The sequence below is a fragment of the Lepisosteus platostomus genome, chromosome 26 (assembly GCF_059453375.1).
Source record: "Lepisosteus platostomus isolate fLepPlt1 chromosome 26, fLepPlt1.hap1, whole genome shotgun sequence".
Taxonomy (NCBI): Eukaryota; Metazoa; Chordata; class Actinopteri; order Semionotiformes; family Lepisosteidae; genus Lepisosteus; species Lepisosteus platostomus.
In genome coordinates, this window is record NC_142636.1 from 4,728,975 (window position 1) to 4,753,477 (window position 24,503).

The window sequence follows — 24,503 nt, forward strand, 5'->3', positions numbered from 1 at the left end:
GCTTCCTGTTTATGTTGTGTGAAGATCCCTTCAGGGTTATTAAAGTAATTAATAATATCTTCGGTGTCGCATCTTCCCTGTGTAGCTGAACTTGCCCACGCATGCTTACACAAGCTTCCTGGGTAGACTATCACAAAGTACGACACAAAATCCGACATTTACATTGGCGTTATTAACTTTTCACTTGAGTGTATGGAGGATTGTCAGCTGTCACTGAGAGCAGACCTCCCCCCCTTACGCTGTGCAAACGATTGTTTAAGTTTTTGTAAAGAAATGCAAGACATTTCCTTACACAAGGGGGTTTTGTGAAAAAGCACATTGTGCTGCTGTAATACAGTTTAAAATAATTAAAAGTCTAAGTAGTATCAGCTTTATTAATGGGTTGTAATTTAAAAAAAGTTAAAACTGCACTCAAAATGCAATTTAGCAATTTAGAGGAGACACCCAAATTAATAATGTAACATGCTACTGTCTGTGCATGAACATAGTTATACTGTTATTTCTTTAGATAAACGATTCCATGTTTTTTTTTTAATCCCTGGCGGGACCGGGCGTCCATAAGAATCAAGTAATAGGTTTATTCCATACTGAAAAAAAAAAGAAAGAAAACACATTCCATAAGAATCAGTGCCTTTATATAGCGCCTTTAAATGTGGCTTCTCAAAGCGCTTTATAGGATAAAAACAACAATAACAACAAAAACAATATTGTATTTCATCGCACTTTGACAGATCATCTTTAAATCAATTGTTGATTTAAAGTTTGACAGTAAATGTTTATATTGTAATGCATACTATACAGCCTCCATTTCTTTACAAAAACTTAAACAATCGTTTGCGCAGCATAATGGGGGGGGGGGGGGGTCTGCTCTCAGTGACAGCTGACAATCCTCCATACACTCAAGTGAAAAATTAATAACGCCAATGTAATTAAATTCTAAAAGTATGCTTGTATTCACAGAAAAGCTTAAAACTACCACTTTTTATACACATTATTTCACATGTTAGTTAAAGACTTCGATGCTTAAAATGTTTAGGGAGAAATGGAATACTGGTGTGTATTTTTTCTTTTTAGCACAGAGACCAGCCATATACAGTTTACATACTGTAATACCGTATGTTTATGTTCCAAAATTAATATCGTTAATGGCCTTCACATGCGTTATGCTCCTATTCTTTTTATGCTCAGCTACTAAGATTTCCCTTCAGTGAAAAAATTCCGTATCAATATTCAATACTAAAACAGGCACAGTAAAGACATTTACAGTAAATCTTTCCATGACCGACTAACGTACCATGAGTGCCCCTGTCAGTCAACCAATCACATACCGCGGTATGACGCGTTATGACGCGCAATGATGTAGCCAAATGCCCGCGGTACGTGTTTGTGCCGCACACTTTGAATGGTTGCATCTGTAACTATTAATGTGATACTCAATAGCAATTAATTTCTACTGAATAAATTATACAGTCATACAGAGATCCTTCATACGAATTAGCAAACACCGTGTTTCAGTTTTACGTATACTGTAGGTTACTTAAATGTCCACAGAAGACACTAATGTGTGTGTACTTTCAAAGGCTACATTTGTCGCACTTCATTTAAGAGTTTGTGTTAATTTATGTATCTTTTCTGTTCGAGGCTGTGAATTAGTTACAGGTATGTTGAACAGTGACTGACAAAAGTATGTAAATCTACCAAAAGCACCTGATAATGTCCAATAGTGTTGGCAATTTAAATTTTAAATAGAAATAGCATTAATATATGGTGTTGGTACATGGGAGATTATTTCATCTACCAGTAAAAAAATATATTTGTAATTTTTAAAAAGGTAAACTTAGACTTCTGTTACAGACCTTTTCAGGTCCTTTCAGTTTATAACTGTTACTCCGTCACCGTGAGCCCTAGGAATTTTTAAAACAGCATTTTGCTTGCTCACTTGGTCCACATACCAGTCCATTAAGAGCCGCACCATCACCGTGGTGTGTGCCGTCCTACACAACCTTACTATCGACTGGATGAGCCTCCTGTTCCATCTTAACACTGTTGTTATTGGACCACAGTCACAGGACAGAAATGGGACACTGTTCTAAAGAACTGTCATAAATAAGAAATTTTAAAAAAGATCACTACGTTTTTTTAATGTACACTTACATTTTCCTATACAACGTCTTCACTGTAACCTCAGAACCCCCATTCAATGAAAAATGCAAAAAATCTATTCAAATGACCTAATGTGAGAGAACATATCTAAGACTTGCACTGCAATTAAATACCGCATTTCCTTAATTTCAGATCTCTTCACTCTTCAGGATATCTGAAAATTCACTATTGCATACTGAAGGCTCTACATACAGCTACTAATAAAGACAGATATTAAACTTCATAATTGATAAATTACACTTTTATTAGTAGACATATGAATTAATAAACTTCATTTTTAAGAGTTCAAGCAGGGAGCGTGTCAGCATGCGTAGGCTGCAAAGGAACAAGTAAAGATTTATTCCATTCTGAAACGGAACAAATAAAAACAGATTTTTGGCTGTGGAGCCTTCTTTGAGTGTCAATTCATAATTAGTAATTGTGGTGTGACTAGAAGGCAATTTTAATATAATTCCCAAGCGATTAATGCATTAATTAATTTGTTGCTTTCAGTTCGTTGCAAGTGACCTTATCTGTCTTTTTTTGTTAGCTATTCAAGGTTTGTGAAGTTTTTCCCACTACAACGAGCACAATGAAACCCACCTCCTTCGTTGTGCGGATTTTGTGCCGGTTTGTACCACTGAAAGTAGCATTTGTACTGCTTTCACTTCTGAGATATGGCGCCTTGTTTTTGGGGGGGCGTGACGTCACTCAGCCCCCCTACAACGTTGCAGAAGAACTGAACCTGACTCTTTCAGTACTACTCTATTTGTGCCAGTTTGTACTGTACCATTGAAAGTAGATTCCAAGCTGCTTTCATTCCTGAGATATAGTGTCTTCTTTTTTAGTTGATCACGTGACCATGAGCCACATACAGTGACTTCTGATTTCTTATTTTTTTGCATGTTTGTCACACTGAAATGTTTCAGATCATCAAACAAATTGAAATATTAGACAAAGATAACACAAGTAAACACAAAATGCAGTTTTTAAATGAAAGTTTTTATTATTAAGGGAAAAAAAAATCCAAACCTACATGGCCCTGTGTGAAAAAGTGATTGCCCCCTAAACCTAATAACTGGTTGGGCCGCCCTTAGCAGCAACAACTGAAATCAAGCGTTTGCGATAACTGGCAATGAGCCTTTTACAGCGCTGTGGAGGAATTTTGGCCCACTCATCTTTGCAGAATTGTTGTAATTCAGCCACATTGGAAGGTTTTTGAGCCTTTACCCCTTTTTTAAGGTCATGCCACAACATCCCAATCGGATTCAGGTCAGGACTTTGACTAAGCCACTCCATTTTGTCTTCATTTTGTTTTTCTTAAGCCATTCAGAGGTGGACTTGCTGGTGTGTTTTGGATCATTGTTCTGCTCGCAGAACCCAAGTGCGCTTCAGCTTGAGGTCACGAACAGATGGCCGGACATTCTCCTTCAGGATTTTTTGGTAGACAGCAGAATTCATGGTTCCATTTACCACAGCAAGTCTTCCAGGTCCTGAAGCAGCAAAACAGCCCCAGACCATCACACTACCACCACCATATTTTACTGTTTGTGTGATGCTCCTTTTCTGAAATGCTGTAATACTTTTACGCCAGATCTAATAGGACACACACATTTCAAAAAGTTCAACTTTTGACTCGTCAGTCTACAGAGTATTTTCCCAAAAGTCTTGGGGATCATCAAGATATTTTCTGGCAAAACTGAGACGAGCCTTTATGTTCTTTTTGCTCAGCAGTGGTTTTCGTCTTGGAGCTCTGCCATGCAGGCCATTTTTGCCCAGTCTCTTTTGTTATGGTGGAGTCATGAACACTGACCTTAACTGAGGCAAGTGAAGCCTGCAGTTCTTTGGATGTTGTTGTGGGGTTTTTTGTGACCTCTTGGATGAGTCGTCGCTGCGCTCTTGGGGTAATTTTGGTCGGCCGGCCACTCCTAGGAAGGTTCACCACTGTTCCATGTTTTCGCCATTTGTGGATAATGGCTCTCACTGTGGTTCGCTGGAGTCCCAGAGCTTTAGAAATGGCTTTATAACCTTTTCCAGACTGATAAATCTCAATTACTCTGTTTCTCATTTGTTCCTGAATTTCTTTGGATCGCAGCATGATGTCTAGCTTTTGAGGATCTTTTGGTCTACTTCACTTTGTCAGGCAGGTCCTATTTAAGTGATTTCTTGATTGAGAACAGGTGGCAGTAATCAGGCCTGGGTGTGGCTAGAGAAATTGAACTCAGCTTTCCAAATATGTGATAAACCACAGTTGATTTATGTTTTAACAGGGGGGGCAATCACTTTTTCACACAGGGCCATGTAGGTTTGGATTTTTTTTTACTTGTTGTATCTTTGTCAAATATTTCAATTTGTTTGATGATCTGAAATATTTCAGTGTGACAAACATGCAAAAAAATAAGAAATCAGGATGGGGGCAAACACTTTTCACTTTTTTGCTTAAAAGAGAAGAAAGAAAACACAACATTTCGGCTGTGGAGCCTTCTTCAGGTGTGAGGACTGAAACGTTGTGTTTTCTTTTTTTTTCAAGATGGCGCCGTGTTAGTGGCAGCCTGCTACAGCAGCTCTGTGTCTTTTTGTTGTCTTCTTGTTTCTTTCAGTTAGTTAATGGTAGTGTGTTAGTGTTTTTTCTTTATACCCTTGCCTGCAACTAGATTTGCAACCACAACATGATGGATGCTAGGAAAGCTGAGATACTTTTTCTTGTTTTTTTCTGATACTCGGACCTCTGTTTCTATCGGGTTGCAATGGCGATAGCTACAGAGGCATTGTCTACATGCGGGACCAGCTGATCTTGCTAACGGGTCCGGCTCTACTCACTGGAGAGAAGCCATCAGTTCCAGAGTTGCTGAGGAGGAGAAGCCGAGGCTGTAGGGCTGGTGTGACGCGAAAGGCAAAGAGAAGGAGATTTAAACCCTATCTTCCTTTGATCATCATGGGAAATTTGAGGTCCTTAGTGAGCAAGACGAACTGGGAGCATTGGTGAGGAGTCAGAGAGAGTATAGAGAATGCAGTATCATGTGTTTCATCGAGACGTGGCTGCAGGAACTTATTCCGGATTCGAATGTTACCATCGGCGGCTTTCAAAGGAAAGAGGTAAAGGAGGGGGGCTCGCGGTGGTTGTCAACAACAGATGGTGTAATCCTGGACATACTCATGTTAAGGAGGGCGTCTGAAACCCGGACATTGAACTGGTTGCCATAGGACTGCATCCATACTATCTGCCGCGGGAGTTTACATGCGCCATCTTTGTTGTTGTTTACATTCCACTCATGGCAAACACAGAGGCAGCGTGTGATGTCATAAACACAGTCACAGCCAGGCTACAAACAAAGCACCCTAGCGCTTTTATAGCTATTTCAGGGGACTTCAACCACATCTCTATTTCCACCACTTTTCCTACTTTCCACCAGTTTTTTAAGTGCCAGACCATCTTTGGGCTTCCACATTAGCAACAGAAACAGTCTCTGTATTCTGATTAAATCAATGTTGTGTTGTATAATGAGGGGGCCACTTGGCAGCTTCTGGGCCCTAGGCAGCTGCCTACTGTAGCTCACCTGTGCCCAGGGTCAGCCCTGGTTGATTATGTATTAATTTCGTTTTGGCATTTACATTCTTATTTTTTCAGTGTAATGTTTTCCTACCTGTTTTAACTGCTATAATGAGATCCCATGAATGCACATAAAATTACTGTTTGGTCATTTGATAGAATCATATACATGTGTGTGCTATTTGTTGGGATATTTTTTTTATAAACATTTTCTTACGTTTTCCATTCAGAAGTTTTGTTAGGTTCTAATGACTTAGGGATGAAATATGTATTAATTATTTGGAGTGACTCGCCTCACTAAGGGATGGCAGCCTATCTGAGGCTGGATAGACTACCCAAAATCCTCCACCTTCACTATTGTGAGGATCGAGCTGGAGAGTTTGCTGCTGCAAAGGTGTAGATGTTGTGTTGAGGGGGCTGCAAAACAGACTTACATATGGAGGCAAGCAGAAGTAATTAATAACAATAATTGCTTACACTTATATAGTGCTTTTCTGGACACTCCACTCAAAGCGCTATACAGGTAATGGGGATCCCCTCCAGCACCACCAATGTACAACCCCACCTGGATGATACCACGGCAGCCATAGTGTGCCAGAACACTCACCACACATCAGCTATTAGTGGGGAGGAGAGCAGAGTAATGAAGCCAATTCATAGATTTTGATTATTAGGAGGCCATGGTAAGGGCAAATGGAAAATTCAGTGAGGACACCAGGGTTACACCCCTGCTCTTTTCAAGAAATGCTCTGAGATTTTTAATGACCACAGAGAGTCAGGACCTCAGTTTTACATCTCATCCAAGGGACAGCACCTTTTTACAGTACAGTGTCCCCCTCACTATGCTGGGGCATTAGGACCCACATGGACTGCAGGGTGAGTGCTCCCCACTAACACCTCTTCCTGCAGCAACCATAGTTTTTCCCATTATGTCTCTTATCCAGGTACTGGCCAGGCTCACACCTGCTTAGCTTCAGTGAGTTGCCAGTTGTGAGCTGAGGGGTGATATGGCTGCTGGCAAGTATGCATGATTAGGATGATGTGACCTGTTTCTGGACTGAACAGTAAACTGATACATCTGTTCTTTTTCTTTTACCGTTTACAACCGTTGTTTTTTTTTGCAATACATGCCAGGGACCTGTGCAAAACATTAAGATCTATAGTTTTATTGTGCAATACGACTTTTTTGTGTACTGTTCTGTTCTGGTTTGTTCTTTGTGTGTTCTGGACTGTGAGTAACTCTTCGTGGTGCACTTCTCAATGTACTGATTATATTGTATGTATTGTATTATTATTATTGTATCATTCGTTACACTGTGTCTGTGTTGTCTGTGTTAAGCTGCTGTTGCACTGCAATTTCCATCACGGGATCAATTAAGTATCTATCTTTCTTCTCTTTTCAGCATGAAATAAACCTATTACTTGTTCCTTTGCAGCCTATGCATGCTGATGCAGCTACCCACCTGAACTATTACAGAATACATTAACTTAGACTAAGACCAGCATAATTTTACAGTAGTTTCATTTTTTTTATGTTGTGTTATAATACATTGTTTCTATAAAATTCCACCCTTTAATGCAACTCACTGCCAGTTGCACAGGTCATTTTGTGTGGTTGCACTTCCTCTACAAGCAATTATAACATCTGTAATTTATTTACTTGTTGTTTTTAAATACATTTTATACAAAGGGCTGGCCCCTGGCTTAGGGGAACTAGGCGACTGCTTATGGCCCCGAGGCTTCCAGGGGGCCCCATCAATGTGCAACAGATTTTTTTTAATTGGCACGTTCAAATGTGGCAAAAATTCTGTCCAGTGGCTCTTTCTGTTGCTGCTATGTGCTAAACCAGGAAGGGTAAAGTTTGTTAGTGATAAATTATAATATTATAAGTTGTAAATGTAAGTGTGTTAGTTTATATCACTGTCGATGCTACTATACAGAATACTGTTTGTTTCATTTTCGGAAAGTAATAAATGTTGTAATCAATTTAATGCCCCTCACGTTACAAGTGACTTTTTACTTCCATTGCAAACTACGTTATAATGGTTTAAAAATCAATTACTGATCCAGACATTCAGAGTGCTGGAAGCAAAATATGACCGTAAATAGCATGCTCCATTTCACTGCGTTGCAATGCTCAATACCATTTGTATTTTTTTCAAATAATCAGACACAGGAAAGCAATACATTGTAAAACTGCCAGGTGGCACAGTGAATGCTTAATGTGGTGTGACTAACATAACATACACTAAATCTTATTTTAATAATAAAAATTAAATGTGTATTTACCCACTAGTGCATTTCATTATTTTAAATACAGGCTGAGATAGATGACAACTGGGATGTCTTTCAGAATCTAGACACAATAATAAATACCTAAATAGTGTTAATATTTCCACTTCCTAGAGCTTCAAACCAAGGGATGTTTACTTGCTGTGTTTGGTGTGAGAAACTGATCAAATGAATCTTCTGGTTTACCAGAAGAAGGTAATTATTTTGTGTTTAATCCCAAACGTTTTTCTTCTGATTCATAACTGTAACAAATTGTCAACTTTGCAATGAAGCTCTACCCTTTACCTATGCCAATAGCACGGCCTCTTGGAAAGGATAAGGAAAGATCTCTAACCATGTACATTTGATAAGCACCACTTGGATGATGTGAGGGCTGCCAAAATGCTCAACAGACATCTTCTGTCATCTGAGAGGAGGACACAGTAATAAAGCCAATTCATAAATGGAATTATTAGGAGGCCATGACTGATAAATACCAGGGGGAAATTTGGCCAGGACAATATGGTTCACAACCCGTACAGATCATTTAATATTCACGTTTTAACATCATGGAGTTAAGCTACTATTTCAAATGTACTGCATGTGTTTAATATGAGTGTTAATTTATATTAACTCAATGTTTAATTGTCCTCTTCAAGTTAATGAATGCTTTGAGATCTTTTTTACAAGACTATCAATTGTTATATTGTTATATTCAGCATATTCAGCTATCTGTTTGTTAACTTTTACAGCATAGTCCCTGAGTGTTATTATTGTGCTAATAATATTGCTACTTCTGTTCTCTGAGCTCATACTGTATGTGCGCATTTCAAATTATTCTGATTGATTGCTAGTAGCTTAAAAGTAATAAAAGTGTAGATCCAATAAATGTATTGGACTTGATTATTGTATTAATATACTAAATTACTGTAAAAGTAATTTCCAATTTTCAAAGTAAATGTAAACCATCAAATTCCTCCAGATGCTGCTCCAACAAACAAATTCCAATTGTTTTTTTTTCTACATGAAAACCTAATCTATGGAAGAAAATCTCACATAAAAATTATATCTTCCTTTATAGTATATTGCAGTATATCAATACTCACAGAGCTCTTCTGGTGTACTTGACAACAGGCAGCAGTCTCAAATGCATTTCTTTTTTTGTGCTGTACTTCTTCAAGTCAAACTCATCAATTTCTTCTGAGATCATTAAAAAATAGGCCAGTGCTGAGCATTGTTCAAGTGAGAGCTCTCCTCTTGAAACACTTCCTGAACTTAGGAAACTTTTGATTTCCTCCACAAGAGAATTGTCATTTAGTTCATTTAAACAGTGAAACAAGTTGATGCATCTCTCTGGAGAAGGACACTTCCTAATCAACTTCTTGATGTAGTTTGCTGTTTTCTCTGTGCTCTTTGAGCTGCTTTTTGGCCGTGTCAGTAGGTCCTGTAACTGACTCAAGTTAGAGTCCACAGAGAGACCAAGAAGAAAGCGAAGGAAAAGGTCAAGGTGTCCATTCTTACTTTGTAAAGATTTATCCACTGCACTCTTGTTCAATTCATACAAGCCTCTTTTTTGACATTTCCATTTAAATTTGCTTCCAAAGCTTTGGTCTAGTGGATTTATATTGTTGTTTCTGTTTGAAAGAAAGACATATAATGCAGCAAGATACTCCTGAATGGTAAGATGTACAAAAGAAAATACTTTATTGTCACTTAATTTGCTGTCTTGTGTAAATATTTCTGTACACACTCCAGAGTACACTGAGGCTTGGCTGATATCAATGTCACACTTTTTTAAGTCTTCTTCATAAAACAGTAAACTGTTTTTTTCCAGGTGCTCAAATGCCAGTTGCCCCAGTTTCTGAATGAATTGTGACTGAAATTCCTTTGAATTCGTACTTTTACCAAGGTATATGTCTTTCTTATGTTTTATCTGATGTAACATGAAGCGAGTGTACATTTCAGTTAGAGTTCTAGGTACATTGGTTACTTCTTCATTTTCTTTTGAAGCATTTTCCAGAACAGTTGCTGAAATCCAGCAGAAGACTGGTATATGGCACATGATATAAAGGCTCCTCTTTGACTTAATGTATGTGATAATAAAATGGGCCTGAGTCTCATTTGTGAATCTCTTCCTGAAATAATCCTCCTTCTGCTGATCATTAAATCCTCGCACTTCTGTCACCTGATCAACATATGCAGGAGGGATCTGACTAGCTGCAGCAGGTCGGGATGTTATCCAAATGAGAGCAGAGGAAAGCAGATTCCTTTTGATGATATTTGGCAGCAACACATTTAGAGATAATCGCTTTTTTACATCTTGCCAGGGTAAAGTGTTCTGAAAATCTAAATCAAGTCGGCTTTCATCCAGACCATCGAAGATAAACAAAATCTTGTAGGTCCCAGATGCAATATCACTAATTTCTTTCACTTCCGGGTAATAGTGGTAAATAAGTTCCAACAGACTGTAATTGTTCTCTTTCATCAGATTCAGCTCTCGAAAGAGAAAAATGAATATGAAATCAATGTCCTCATTAGCTGTTCCATCTGCCCAGTCAAGAATAAACTTCTCCACAGAGACTGTTTTACCTATGCCAGCAACTCCTTTTGTCAGCACTGTTTTGGTACAATTTTCATCTTTATGAGTGGATTTAAAAAGGTCATTATTTCTGATTGTGCTCAATTTTGAAGTTGTTTTTTTTACTGTTTTCTCAATATGCCTCACCTCATGCTCTTCATTAACTTCTCCACTTTCCCCTTTTATTATACAGAGGTCAGTATAAATATCATTGAGGAAGACTTTCTTCCCTTGTTGACCTTCAGATGTGTTTTCATATTTCTTCTTCATCTTTTCTTTATGTGTCTCTTTGACTCTTTTCTGTGATGATTCTGAAAAAAAAAGAAAACTTAATATGAAACTAAATTCTAAAACATGATGTGCCAAACCCAAGAAAGTGCATAATGCATTGTACCACAAAGTACATGCTGTATTACTACATGGTAACGGTCAACGCCTTATATTTTCAAAATAATCTAAAGCAGGGATGCAATACATCGTATAACCACCAGGTGGCACAGTGAATGCATAAAGAACTTGAACATGAACTTGAACTTTATTGCCATATGTAACCGGTACTGGTACAATGGAATTCTTATTTACAGAAAGTCTCTCGATTGTAAAACAAGTGTAAAAAACAAGACAAAGTGCAAACAGTGCATCAAGACAATGTACAAACAAACAATAGACAATGTGCAAGTAAACATGTAGACAGTTTGAATGTAAACAATACAGACGTGTAAACAATGACTGGAGATGTGCAATAGATAAGAAATCATAAAGAGGTAGATGGTGATGGTGTAGGTGTGGTCCGAGGGGGATGGCTAAATGTGTTCGCCAGTCTCACTGCTTGTGGATAGAAGCTATTGAAGAATCTAGTGGTAAGTGTCCGTATGCTCTTATATCTCTTGCCTGAGGGCAGTGGGGTGAAGAGCTCATGCCCGGGGTGGTGACTGTCCTCTGTGATGGCCAGAATTCTACCACGGCAGCGGTTCTCATAGAGCTGTTTAATCTCGGTGAGACCGCAGCCGATGATCTTCTGTGCCATATTGACCATTCTCTGCAGTGCCTTTCTTTCTCGCGAAGAGGTGTTGCCATACCACACGGTGATCCTGTTGGTGAGGACGCTCTCGATGGTGCAGCGGTAGAAGTTCACCAACACATGTATTGGCATCCCCCATCGCTTGAGGCACCTCAAGAAATAAAGGCGCTGCTGAGCCTTCTTCATGATAGAGTCAGTGTTCACAGTCCAGGTTAGATCTTTAGAGATGTGAATTCCCAAAAACCTAAAGCTGGTGACTGTTTCCACTTCTGTTCCATCAATACTGAGTGGGCTGTGAGTGTATGGCCTGTGTCTCTGAAAGTCCACTATTAGCTCTTTCATTTTCTTTATGTTCAAGTCCAGGTTATTGCTATGACACCACCTAAGCAGCTGTACAACCTCATCCCTGTAAGTGGACTCGTCATCATCACTGATCAGTCCTATTATAGTGGTGTCATCGGCAAACTTAATGATGCGGTTGTTGCTGTGTCTTGCTGTGCAATCGTGAGTAAATAGGGAGTACAACCTTGGACTCAGACAGCAGCCTTTTGGGGTTCCAGTGCTCAGGGTGAGTGGTGTTGATGTTTTATTGCCTATCGGCACCACCTGTGGTCTCTCGATGAGAAAGTCCAGCAGCCAGTTGCAGACAGAGTTGCACAGACCTAATCCCCTGAGCTTTGTCACCAGTTGACTGGGTATGATGGAATTGAATGCTGAACTGTAGTCCACAAACAGCATTCTCACATACGAGTTCTTAGTGTCCAGGTGTTCCAAGGCTGTATGCAAAGCCAGGGAGACAGCATCATCCACTGATCTGTTGTTCTGGTAGGTGAACTGCAAGGGGTCCAGGGACTCTGTGATGGAGGAGTTGATGTGTGACAACACCAGCTTCTCCAGGCATTTCATCACCAGTGGCATTTGTATAACATTATTAGTACAGTAAATCTTATTTTAATCAAAATTAAGTATGTATTAACTCGTTAGTGCTTTTCTGCACTCACCGATTGATAACACTAACAGATGGGAAAGCTTAACAGCTCATGTGCAGCATTTCGGCTGTCAGTAGAAACCTCCAGGCTTCAAATCCTGGTCAATGCTGGGGGACAGTCTTGTTCCAATTACAGAATTTATGTTGTATAATGTTTAGACTTTTAATCATTTTAAACTGTGCATTACAGCATGTTTAACATTTAACTCATTAAAAAGTAGGTATATTTTATAAAAGCAAGATTGCTCAGTTGGACAAAAGTACACAACCTTCCACCTTCTTAAATTCATAAATATTTTAATTATGCATAAATATTTTACGCATCAAAGTCTTTAACTGGGTGACTTACAGTGGGTTGTGGTTTTCATGTGCTTGTTCTAACATTATAAACCTTATATTCTGTACTTCATAAAATGTTATAACATTTTAGCCTTTTCTAAGAATTTGTAGAAAGAACACCACTTGGTGTTATTGTAAGCTGTACTTTAATACCACTTGATAGTAATATTAATATGGAATCGTGTAACCCGATCAGAGAATTACTTTCGGTTTGTTTCTTACATAGCCGAATACATAAAAATCATCCATTATACAGTAGGTTGTTGTTGGCTCCTGTGTGAGCATGTGTATCTGGATGAGTTATTATAAGTGATGGTTTCGTGATTAATTCATGATTAGGATTTCTTTGCAGAATTCTTTAAGTTAAACAAAGGAGGGAAGAAGGGTTATTTTTACAATTGCCAGTAACCAAATGGGGTGCCGGTATTTTGATTTTCCTGCGTGAACCATGTTCGCTACAATATTATTAATGAGTCCCTGAGGCATATCTTACAAGTTTCGGAATTATAAAAAATAATCCTCTGTAGAGTTTGCACAAGAAACAAAAGGTACATTTTGAGAAGTCGTGTACTGCTTGCAAAGTAGATGATTTTGACAAACAGCTAATTTTGGTTGAAGAATTTAAAATCTGTCTGTACTATAACTTTATTTAATTGAGCAGAAAGTCACCTTGCTCTTACAAGCGGTTCTGTTAAGCAGAGTTTGTGTTGAATGAGTTTTTATCACCTTTGTCTGTCCTGGGTGGGGTGTTAGGGAAGAGTGATGGAGAGTGAAATAAATGACCACCAGCACACCAGCATTTTCGCTTCTCCCTGGTGCGAAATGACAATGTGCTGGCTGGCACCGAGCAATCCTTTTCAAGCTCTTTCAGAACATCTTGGAGATGGTCTGGAGGTTGATTTGTTATTATATTATTATTCACATTAATATTAATATTTGATATGTACAATTATCAGAAATATGAATACAGTTTGCATAGTATTTTATTGTGAGAGCAATTACAGCAGATATTTCACACCTGAAAACATGTTTTTTTTATTTAACTGGGAGTGTGAACATTGAATGATCACTGGGGAGCACTGTGAGATTAACTCAATAAAATTGTATCCAGCTGTGAATCAGCTACATGATGTTGCCCCCGTTAAGTTTTTGGGAAAGGGGTTTAGTAGGCAGTGTTACTCACAGTTTAGTGCCCATAGAGTGTTAGTTTTAATACACTGTATAACAGTGTATTACTAAAATCTTGCAAGTACACTTGTTTGTAATTGCTATTCTTACAAATACATTTTGTATTGTTATTCTGTTTGTGTCTCCGTGTTAGTTGGTGGGCAAACGTTCGAGATGAAAATTCTTCCACGAGGAGGGTACCTTTAAAGCAGAAAAGCCGGCACCAAAATGTTTCATTTTAGTCTTTGGCATTTTAGTCATAGAGGTGAGAAGACGCCTCCCCCCTCCTCCTTTCCTCTGGCTACCTGACTTGTCCCCAAATTTTAATCATTCTGTGTCCAAATTGGAGCAGGTGAGAGAGAGTAGGAAGAAACACAGACAGAAAAAAGTGAATCCTGGCTTAATTATAAATTATATTTTACCTTTGAAGAAACATATAAGATGTGAAGAAGGGGTTAACTAATTCCTTTCTGCACAAAGACTTCTTGTGACAAAAGACATTCCAGGCTTTGAGTTACGGCAGGAATTACTGATAAGAATTCGAGATGCCAGCTAGAAACCCCCCCCCCCCCCTCCCAAACTAAGGAAACCTAAAACCAACCATTAAGAGTGATCAAAGTCTGGGAACTGTCCGAACACCGTGACCTCTCCCCATTACCATGGTAACAACTATGTCAGAAGCAGCCAAAATGTGCTATATAAACTGGAAGTTTGGTACCTGTATTTCAAACAATACTTCGGTCTTATTGTTCTTTGCATGCAATAACACTCAGTTGTTTAAACTTCATCTCGGGATCCAGAACTTATTTGTCTGTTACAACACCTTCATTTTTGTACTTTATAAGTTTGTATTTTACTTATTTTCTGAAAGTCAGATTTAATGTATATATGAACAAAGTCTTGTAAATGTTAATGTTTTTACAACATCTGGAAGAAGTGCAAAAATGTATGTGCAATTTTTTTATATTTACAGTGCAAATTTTACATTTTATTGATTACTAATAGTTTATGCTAACACCTGACTTTCTTATTTAGATGTACATAAAATATTGAACTAAGTGTGACATAACATTCAGAAATACAATTAAGAAGAGTATGTGGTATTTGTATAGATTAAACTTTTCTAAAATGGATAAAAAACTAAAAACTATTAAAATGTATAATGTTTCCACATGTAATAATAATAATAATAATAATAATAATAATAATAATAATAATAATAATAATAATAATAAACGTTATTTTATATAGTGCCTTTAAAGGTGGCTTCTCAAAGTGCTTTACATAATGACAACAACAATAAATAAAAAGAATACACAAGATAAAACAATTTACAATATACAGAGGAGACCGTGAATGGTGGTACTAAGAAAAGCAGAGGAGTGAAGAATGGAACCAGTTAAGTAAAGGATTTTCTAACGAAGAGGGTTTTGAGTCTGGATTTGAAGGAGTTTAGAGAAGGTGATTCTCTGATATCCTTGGGGAGAGAGTTCCAGGGCTTGGGGGCATAACAGGAGAATGCCCTGTCACCCATACAATGTAGATGGGCTTGGGGGACAGTAAGGAGAGCAGAATTAGAAGAGCGAAGCTTGCGAGGTAGGGAGTAGGGTGATGATAGTTCAGACAGTTACTGAGGTGCCAAGCCATGCAGAGCCTTATAGGTGAGCATGAGGATTTTAAAGTCTACATGGAATTTGACCGGAAGCCAGTACAAGGACTCCAGGATAGGAGTAATGTGATCATTTGCACTAGACCTGGTCAGGATTCTTGCTGTTGGATTTTGGAGATACTGCAGTTTGTTCAAAGTAGATTTAGATACCCCATTGAGTAGAGCATTACAGTAGTCAATTGGAGAGAACACAAATGTGTTGATCAGCTTTTCAGCCACAGATAGTGATAGCATAGGGCATAGTCTAGCGATATTTCTGAGGTGAAAAAAAGATGTTTTGACAATATGCTGCACATGTGAGTTGAATGTTAAGCCAGAATCAAATACTGTATAACCCCAAGGTTTTTCAATTTAGATTGAAGCTCAAGTACAGAACCATCTACAGATAGGGCTACAGGACTGGCTTTACGAAGTTGATGGGGGGTGCCAATAAGCATGACTTCAGTCTTGTCACAGTTAAGATGAAGGAAATTTTGAGTCATCCAAATTTTTATGTCAGAGATGCAATTAGATAGAATAGAGACAGCCACATCAGTGTTTGGTATGGATGTATATTTGAGTATCGTCAGCATAGAAATGAAAGCTGAGGCCATGTGATCTTAAAAGCTGACCAAATGGAAACATGTAAATGCTGAAGAGCAAGGGGCCCAGTATTGAGCCCTGAGGAACACCAGACTTAACAAGACCAATCTCAGACCTATACCCATTAAGAGAGACAAAGTGACAGCGATCAGTGAGGTAAGATTTGAACCATTTGAGAGCAGTGTCAGAGACTCCAAACACAGTCTCAAGACAAGAAAATAAGATGTCATGGTCAACAGTGTTAAAGGCAGCACTGAGATCAAGAAGGATGAGTATGGAGAGAATCAGAATCAGAAGCTATTAGAAGATCGTTTGTGACTTTGACCAGGGGGGTTCCTGTGCTGTGAAGTTGACGGAAGCCAGATTGGAGAGGTTCGAAAAGGTTGATTGTCATGAGGTGGTTATGTAACTGAAGTGTGACAGCACGTTCTAGATTTTTTGCAAGAAAAGGTAAGTCGGAGATGGGGCGGAAATTGTTAAGGTTGTCGAGAGCCATGTTAGGCTTTTTTGACACGGGGGTAATGGCAACAGTTTTAAGGACCGTTGGTACAATGCCAGTGCTCATGGTTTCATGTATAATATTGAGGACAATGGGAGAGAATAGAGAAGAAAAACAGGACTGAAATAAAGTGGTGGGAATGGGATCTAAAATAGATGTGGTGGGTTTCATGCGTGTAACTAGTTTATTGAGGGATGCTGAGTCAAGAAGAGAGACGCTGGAGAGAAAGGAACCAGAGAAGTTGGATGAGGAGGGAGGAGGTATGGAAATGATATGTGTAGTGGAGAGAATGTGATGCTGGATGTTGTCAATCCTAGAACTAAAGAAATCTAAGAATGTGTTGCAAAGTTGCGGTGAGGCAGGTAATATGGTTGGGGCAGTTTTGCTTGAGCAGTCTATAGATGGTGGAGAAAAGATGTCTGGGGTTGCTTTGGTGATTTTCAATGATGTGAGAGAAGTAGGCGGATCTAGCAGGCTCTATAGTAACCGTATATTCAGACAAGTAATCTCTCCAATTCTGATAATGTACGTTTAGGCCAGAAAGACGCCACCTATGCTCAAGTTTGCAAGAGGCTGCCTTCATGGATCACAGATGGTTGTTGTACCAGGGAGCAGGGCGAGAGAAGGAAATGGTTCAAGTTTTTAAAGGAGCAAGGGTGTTAAGGGTAGAGCACTTTTAAGTAACTGTATTTTGTCCTCTAGAGGGTCAGAGGAAGAGAAACAAGATAAGGAGGACAGAACAGAATTTGCAAACCTTGGGTGATCAATTGATTGCCAGTTGCAGAAATTTACAGAGCATGGGGGGGAGTGTTAGAAACAGTGTATGATGTCATTAGGAAGTACAATAAGCATCTGCTTTATTTAATGATGATTTCAATTATAACACTAACTGGTGAGAAAGTTATGTTAAATAATCTTTAAAAGACTTCAAGTTAAAAGAAATGATTTACGGTCCATTATTACATTTTAAAGGCAGACACGCCCAGTGCCATTAGCATTCCAAGCTGCAGAATGGTGTTTATGTGCTGCCTCTTCTCTGATGGAGCTCAGTGGGTGGTGTGCTGTTTCCTCAGTGACCTGCTGTTTGCTTCACACCACAAGAAGAGTGGAGAAGGAATTTTGTCTGTACTATATGCGTGTTGTGTTTACAAAATCAAAGTTTTTAAAATGTTTAATAAGTAAAAAAACTTACAGCTTACACAAAGATTCTAAGCTGATCACTTGGAAGAAAAATCACCCATTTTTGTGCATAAAAAGTGTTAATAACTATATAAACCCATAAATAACTATCTAAACCTGTTTTTTTCATTGATTTTAAATGCAATGTCTAATTTAGGTATTGACACGCTATTGTTTCTTATTCTTGATTTTCATTAAAATTAAAAGAATCAGTTGTCCATTGTGTCATACAATATTGTTACATTTATGTTTTTGAGAGACTTCAGAACACTTCTACTGCTGCATAAAAATGTAGCATAATGCTAATTAATTTTACATCTGTGATCTGCTTTATTCAATCAAAGGTTTCTAAAACTGCAACCAGGTACTAGATATTGTTTAAAAAAAACGTTACAATTTTCACAAATCGCAATCTTTAAAATGCCTGTGGTTTGAAGGCTCTGTATCATTTGTTGGTGGAGTTGTTGATATCTAAAGCACCCCGTCTCAAAAACAGGAGTATAAGAAATAAAAAGTTGTGAATACAGTGATAAATACAAACAGTTTGAAATTGTTATTAATAATTTAATATTTTTAATACTGATCAGTTATGTTATTATAGTTCTGTTGCAGTGGTGTTTTTAATATCGCTTTGTTATTCTCGATTGTAATTGTAATATATGGTATTTCGTTTTAAGACTTGTTGTAAAGGCTTGTCTTGAATTGCCCCATTGGGATGCAGTATTTTGAATTGAATTGAATTAAACCTGTTATTGTTACCTAAATTAAAACTGTTTTTTTTATTTAACTGTTTTCAATTTATTTATTGAACATTGCGATATACAAAAATAAAATAACATTTAATGTACATCATTTTCACTACTTTATTGTTTTTAAATAGTTTTTTTTTTTTGCAAGAAAAACACATGCCTTGACTGGGATTTGACCTTCCAGTTGAAGTTGATGCAGAAGTTTACAAAGAAAGTGGAATATGATAATACTTTAAGCTATATAAATATATATAGATGCTTAAATATCGTTATTAATTTCTTTGGATACGCGATTCCATATTATATTCCCTATTAAGCGGATTCTGAAAAGTATACATTTTACTGCAATAACAAGGGCAAGTATTCATAAAAAAGTTAAAACATTATAACTTTTTAACTTTTATAAACTTAATATAGTCAGAAGGAGCACGTAATTTTTTTTCCAAAATAACCACAACAGTAAGTAACCAGTGAAAGACTTTGACGCTTAAAATGTTTATGAAGAAAGTGGAACACTGTAGTGTATTTTTTATTTCAACTACCACTACCAGCAATATACAGTATGTATAATATATTTATATTGCTAAATTAATATCGTTTATGACCTTCAAAGATTATATGCTCCTCTTATTTTTATGCTCAGCTATCAAAATTTCCCTTTAGTTGTAAAATTCCATATTAATATTCCATATTAAGTGGATTTAAATCTGCACAGTAAAGAGAAGCAATCATTTCACTAACACCTAATGCACCACAAGTGCCACCTGCCGGTCTTTTTGTCTAGCCAATCATGTACCGCAGTACGTCGCAGATTATTTGCCTGGGTACAGGGTTTTACCACGCATTTTGAATTGCTACATCTGGATATTTTATACTGTGTGTCCTGCAATGGACTGGCGTCCCATCCAGGGTTTACCTCGCCTACACTAGTTGCTTAATCTGTCCTGCATCGGATTATTTGAAAAAATAAAAATGCTGTAACATGCTGCTGCTTGTCTTGCTGTGGCATTTACTGAGGTATGATGCATGATATCTGACACATTCTAGACTGCTGCATTTGTAGGAAAAGGAATAGCAAAGAGGCTGGTAGACTCTGTAAAGGATTATAGAAACTAGTCTCATTGGTAATACCATCACCAGCACAAATGGGATATGTGAAATGTGAAAGAAGGTCAGTAATTATTTAAATTCACATTTGAACAGCCTCCTTAGTAACTTTAGGAGTAACCTCATGGTCTGTCCTCTACCATGGGGAATTGAGGTAGTGCAGGAGATAAAGGGTTAGATTGAACTATAGGATATATACCTATGTCCTACCAGAGAAAACATGAAGCAGTACTTGGGGTGGCAGAAAGACAAAAGTAACAAACATCCTCTGGGAATCAAAGCATCAGATGGTAATGATCAGAGATGCTGAAAGATTAGCAAATATCATATTACCAAAGATTACCTCATCCCCTTATTTTCATTAAGAAATATTGCTTTTGCAAGAATTAAGGAACACATAGGCTACAGAAAATATGTATTTTGCAGCAAATATGCTTTAACTCCAGTGTATTGTAAAACGTTCAGTTTTGTAGGTGTTATGCTGGGCTGTTATTTCTTAAAATAAGTGTGGGGATGAAAACGAGTTAAAATGCCATAACAGCTGCAGTAAATTAAATGGAAGGCTCTTAACTTATTTTGCTTGGTACAGTGTTTTGTTGTGGTATTTATCTACAAACATAAGGTAAAGGAAATAAAACACTATGTATACATATGAAGTAAAGTAGTTTTTTACATTAAAACGTAGACTGAACATTTTTTCAATATGATTATAAAGTCAGGAAAAGGAGAATTTTCAAACAAAAAAAATGTCTTACCTGGTGGATGGCCAACATAATTGTACTTTTGTAGGGCCTTGTAAAATGCCATTTTTGCTCTCGGGCCACTTTCCAGAGCAGAATAAAGCACTCTCATTTTTTTCTGGTTGGTATTGGAAGCACAGAGGTTTGCATATGTCTCCTGATTAATTATTTTCTGTGTAAGCAGAATGTCTGCAATGGGCTCAACTTCGCATACCTTCTGAATGAGGGAAGCCCTATGACTGTCCACATAGTGAACAACTGCAGTGAAGAGAAAAGAAGAGAAAAAGGGACAAATATAACAAATATTTTGGTTAGAAGGCATTCCATTAAACCAGGCTTTGAAGTTAGCATTGTGTATTTAGATTTCTTGGCAAAACTATTCACCCACTCCAATCGTTTCCCATGTTTGTTAAATTAAATTAAATTAATTTGTTAAACTAAAAATAATCTAATAAACTCCTCCACTGTAAAATGTTCATTTTATATTCATTTTAAAAATTGTATACCTCATTTTGTAATACAGCAAAATGGGACATTATAAGAAGGGGGGTAAATAATTTTGGAAGGCAACGTATACAGATGCAGCCATTCAAAACGAGCGAGGTAGGCTGCAGTAAAACACAGTGGGCGTATCATGTCCCAGCGCGTCATAACGCGCCATATCGCTTCATACCGTAACATACCAAGTTTATGATAATAGCATCTTGAAAAACTGCCAGGTGGAGCTAAAAAAGCTTAACCTTTCATATACAGCATTTGAGCTGTCACCAGAAAATGCCTGGTTTCAAATCCTGGTCACTGCTTAAGAACAGTCTTTGTCCAATTAAGAATTTAAGTTGTATACTCTTTAGACTTTTAATAATTTTAAACTGTGTATTACAGCATGTTAATCATTAAACATAAAAAAGTCGGTATATTTTATAAAAGCAAGATTGCTCAACTAGACAAAAGTACACAACCTACCACCTTTATCATAAATATATTTATGCAGAAATATTTTATGCATCAAAGTCTTTACGAAAGATATTACTAATAGTATTAATAATGAATGACCTTGGACAGGCTGTAAACTCAAAGTATTACAGTGGTCCACTTTCTTTATAACCGTCTTTGTAAATAAAAATACTTTATTTTTAAAAAATAACACCACAGCATTTCATTGATCCAATCACATATTCGTTTCCAATCATACAAAGTAAGTTTTGAGAATCTCCGATTCACCATGCCTTTCACATGCTCATAAACTATATTAATTTAGGAACATAAACATATTATGTAAACTGTATATGGCTGGCATTGGTAGTATAAAGTATTCCACTTTCTTCCTAAACATTTAAGCATCATAGTCTTACATGTGTTTATTTTGGAAACATTTTTACGTGGTTCTTCTGATGATATTAAGTTCACATACTTTGTAAAAATCTATAATGTTTTAACCTTTTCTGCGAATACGCTCGTTATTGCAGTGAACAAAAACATGCTTTTAGAATTTGATTAATAGGGAATATAATATGGAATCGCATATCTAAATAAATTAATAACGGTATAATTATATTAATGTACTGTAGCTCAAATTATCACAGTAGTACACTTTCTTTGGATATTTCTGTTTCAGTTTCACTCCTCTCCATGTGATTATGTCTGTGCCTTATATGCCTGGGGGTGGCAGTTCAAGCCCAGCTGTTGCCATGAGTTTGCTTTTAACAAATAAACATTTCTTTAAAAAACTAAAATAGCAAATATTATGGAAACTATATTGACATTTTTTTAATTTCTAAATATCACAACATGTTCATAGCTGATTCATTTATTAATAACAACGAATAATTTCAAGTTGCTACTACTGTCATTATTACTGATAATAAATATTATCAACACTATATTGAATTTGTTGATATTTCTAAATATCACAAAACGTTCAAAGTTAAGTGATTACCATTTGCCATGAATACTTGTGCTCATTATCACAGTAAAAGAAACTCATACTTTTAAAATTATTTTTAATAATTTAATTATTAGGGGATATAATATGAAATCATGTATCTAGAGAAATTAATAACAATATTAATTTAAGGATCTAAATATATCTATTTATATAGCTAGTATTATTACTGTATTCCACTTTCTTTGTAAACACGTTTTATTAACACCCGAATCGCAGCAGGTGAGAAAGAGACAGAAAAAAGTTAATCCTGGTTTTTTATGGCCTGTAGCTCAAATCCTGCTTAGCTAAAAATTAGACACAAGAAAAGTATTATTGGACAATGTTGTGAGGTTCTGGCAGAATTTCTCTGTAAATAAAGAGTTATAGAGGAGACACATTGTGCATCGCCTCTTTTTACACTTTAAAAAAGAACATTCCAATGTCAATGCGACACAGAAGATATTTTTAATAATGTAGCGCTTTCGGGCTCACTTGGGTTTGCGCCCTACACCCTGTGGGACCACTGTGTACATACGTTCACAATGCGAGAAATAGTGCGAACAACCCGCAACAACCCGGTGATATTTAGAAATATATATTGTAGTATTTTTGGGTTCGACAAGGACTAGCTCAGTGATTCAGAAATTTGTTGACTGAAAAGCTGCACTTTTATTTTTCGGCACAGCCAGCACAACCCCCATGCCCGAGCGCCAGCAGAGAGAGAGATGTACCCACCATTGATAAACATACAGAAAAGATTATTTAAGTATTAGCTACAACTAAAAAACAGCTACCAAAATTCCTTCCACCACAAAGCCCTGCTGAGCCAAGAGCTGAGCCCAAAAGAGAGCCCCCTGAGCCAGCTGGTCCTGAGGCTCACTGGCCTGAGCAACACTGACACTAACCAGCTTCAGGACAGCACTGCTAGAGCACCACAAGTCAGACTCAAGCACATCACAGCACAGATCAAACAGCAATATCTCACATACTGGGACACACACACACAAACACAACATAAACTGGAATGCTACAGAACCCTAAACAGGCTCAGTGACCACAGCCTGGCCATAGAAACTGGGCGACACAGGCAGACCTGCCCAGAGAGGACAGGGTGATCTCCCACTGCCAGTGGGGAGAAATAGAGACAGAGGTGCACTTCCTACTGCACTGTGACAGATACTCTGGGATTAGAGAAACATTCTTCCCTAATTTCAGAATATATATTGTAGTATTTTTGGGTTCGACAAGGACTAGCTCAGTGATTCAGAAATTTGTTGACTGAAAAGCTGCACTTTTATTTTTCGGCACAGCCAGCACAACCCCCATGCCCGAGCGCCAGCAGAGAGAGAGATGTACCCACTATTGATAAACATACAGAAAAGATTATTTAAGTATTAGCTACAACTAAAAAACAGCTACCAAAATTCCTTCCACCACAAAGCCCTGCTGAGCCAAGAGCTGAGCCCAAAACAGAGCCCCCTGAGCCAGCTGGTCCTGAGGATCACTGGCCTGAGCAACACTGACACTAACCAGCTTCAGGACAGCACTGCTAGAGCACCACAAGTCAGACTCAAGCACATCACAGCACAGATCAAACAGCAATATCTCACATACTGGGACACACACACACAAACACAACATAAACTGGAATGCTACAGAACCCTAAACAGACAATACACACTAGCCGAATATTTGACCAAGATAAGAAACAACAAAAAGAAACAGATCCTGATGAAGTACAGGCTCAGTGACCACAGCCTGGCCATAGAAACTGGACGACACAGGCAGACCTGCCCAGAGAGGACAGGGTGATCTCCCACTGCCAGTGGGGAGAAATAGAGACAGAGGTGCACTTCCTACTGCACTGTGACAGATACTCTGGGATTAGAGAAACATTCTTCCCTAATTTCAGAAATCTAATCCCAGAGTTCCCACACCTGCCAGAATCACAATGGGTCCCAATCCTACTGGGAGAGGGAGGCGGGAACTCAGTTGAAC

The 24,503-nt window shown here is 37.7% G+C and overlaps 1 protein-coding gene across 2 annotated transcripts in view; it reads right to left on the reverse strand.

The window, feature by feature from the left end:
* LOC148639748 (NLR family CARD domain-containing protein 3-like) overlaps positions 1-24,503 on the reverse strand; it is a 98,008-nt gene that overhangs the window by 66,267 nt on the left and 7,238 nt on the right. The window contains exons 1-3 of one of the 2 annotated variants that reach the window (XM_088620911.1): positions 20,597-20,727; positions 12,564-12,658; positions 9,070-10,852 (exon numbers count right to left, since the gene is read on the reverse strand). In XM_088620911.1, the coding sequence (XP_088477037.1) occupies positions 9,070-10,811 (1,742 nt within the window). In that variant the 5' untranslated portion in view covers positions 10,812-10,852; positions 12,564-12,658; positions 20,597-20,727. Of the gene's footprint in view, positions 1-9,069; positions 10,853-12,563; positions 12,659-20,596; positions 20,840-24,503 lie in introns of those variants that run through there. The other variant, XM_088620910.1, reaches the window with a different exon arrangement.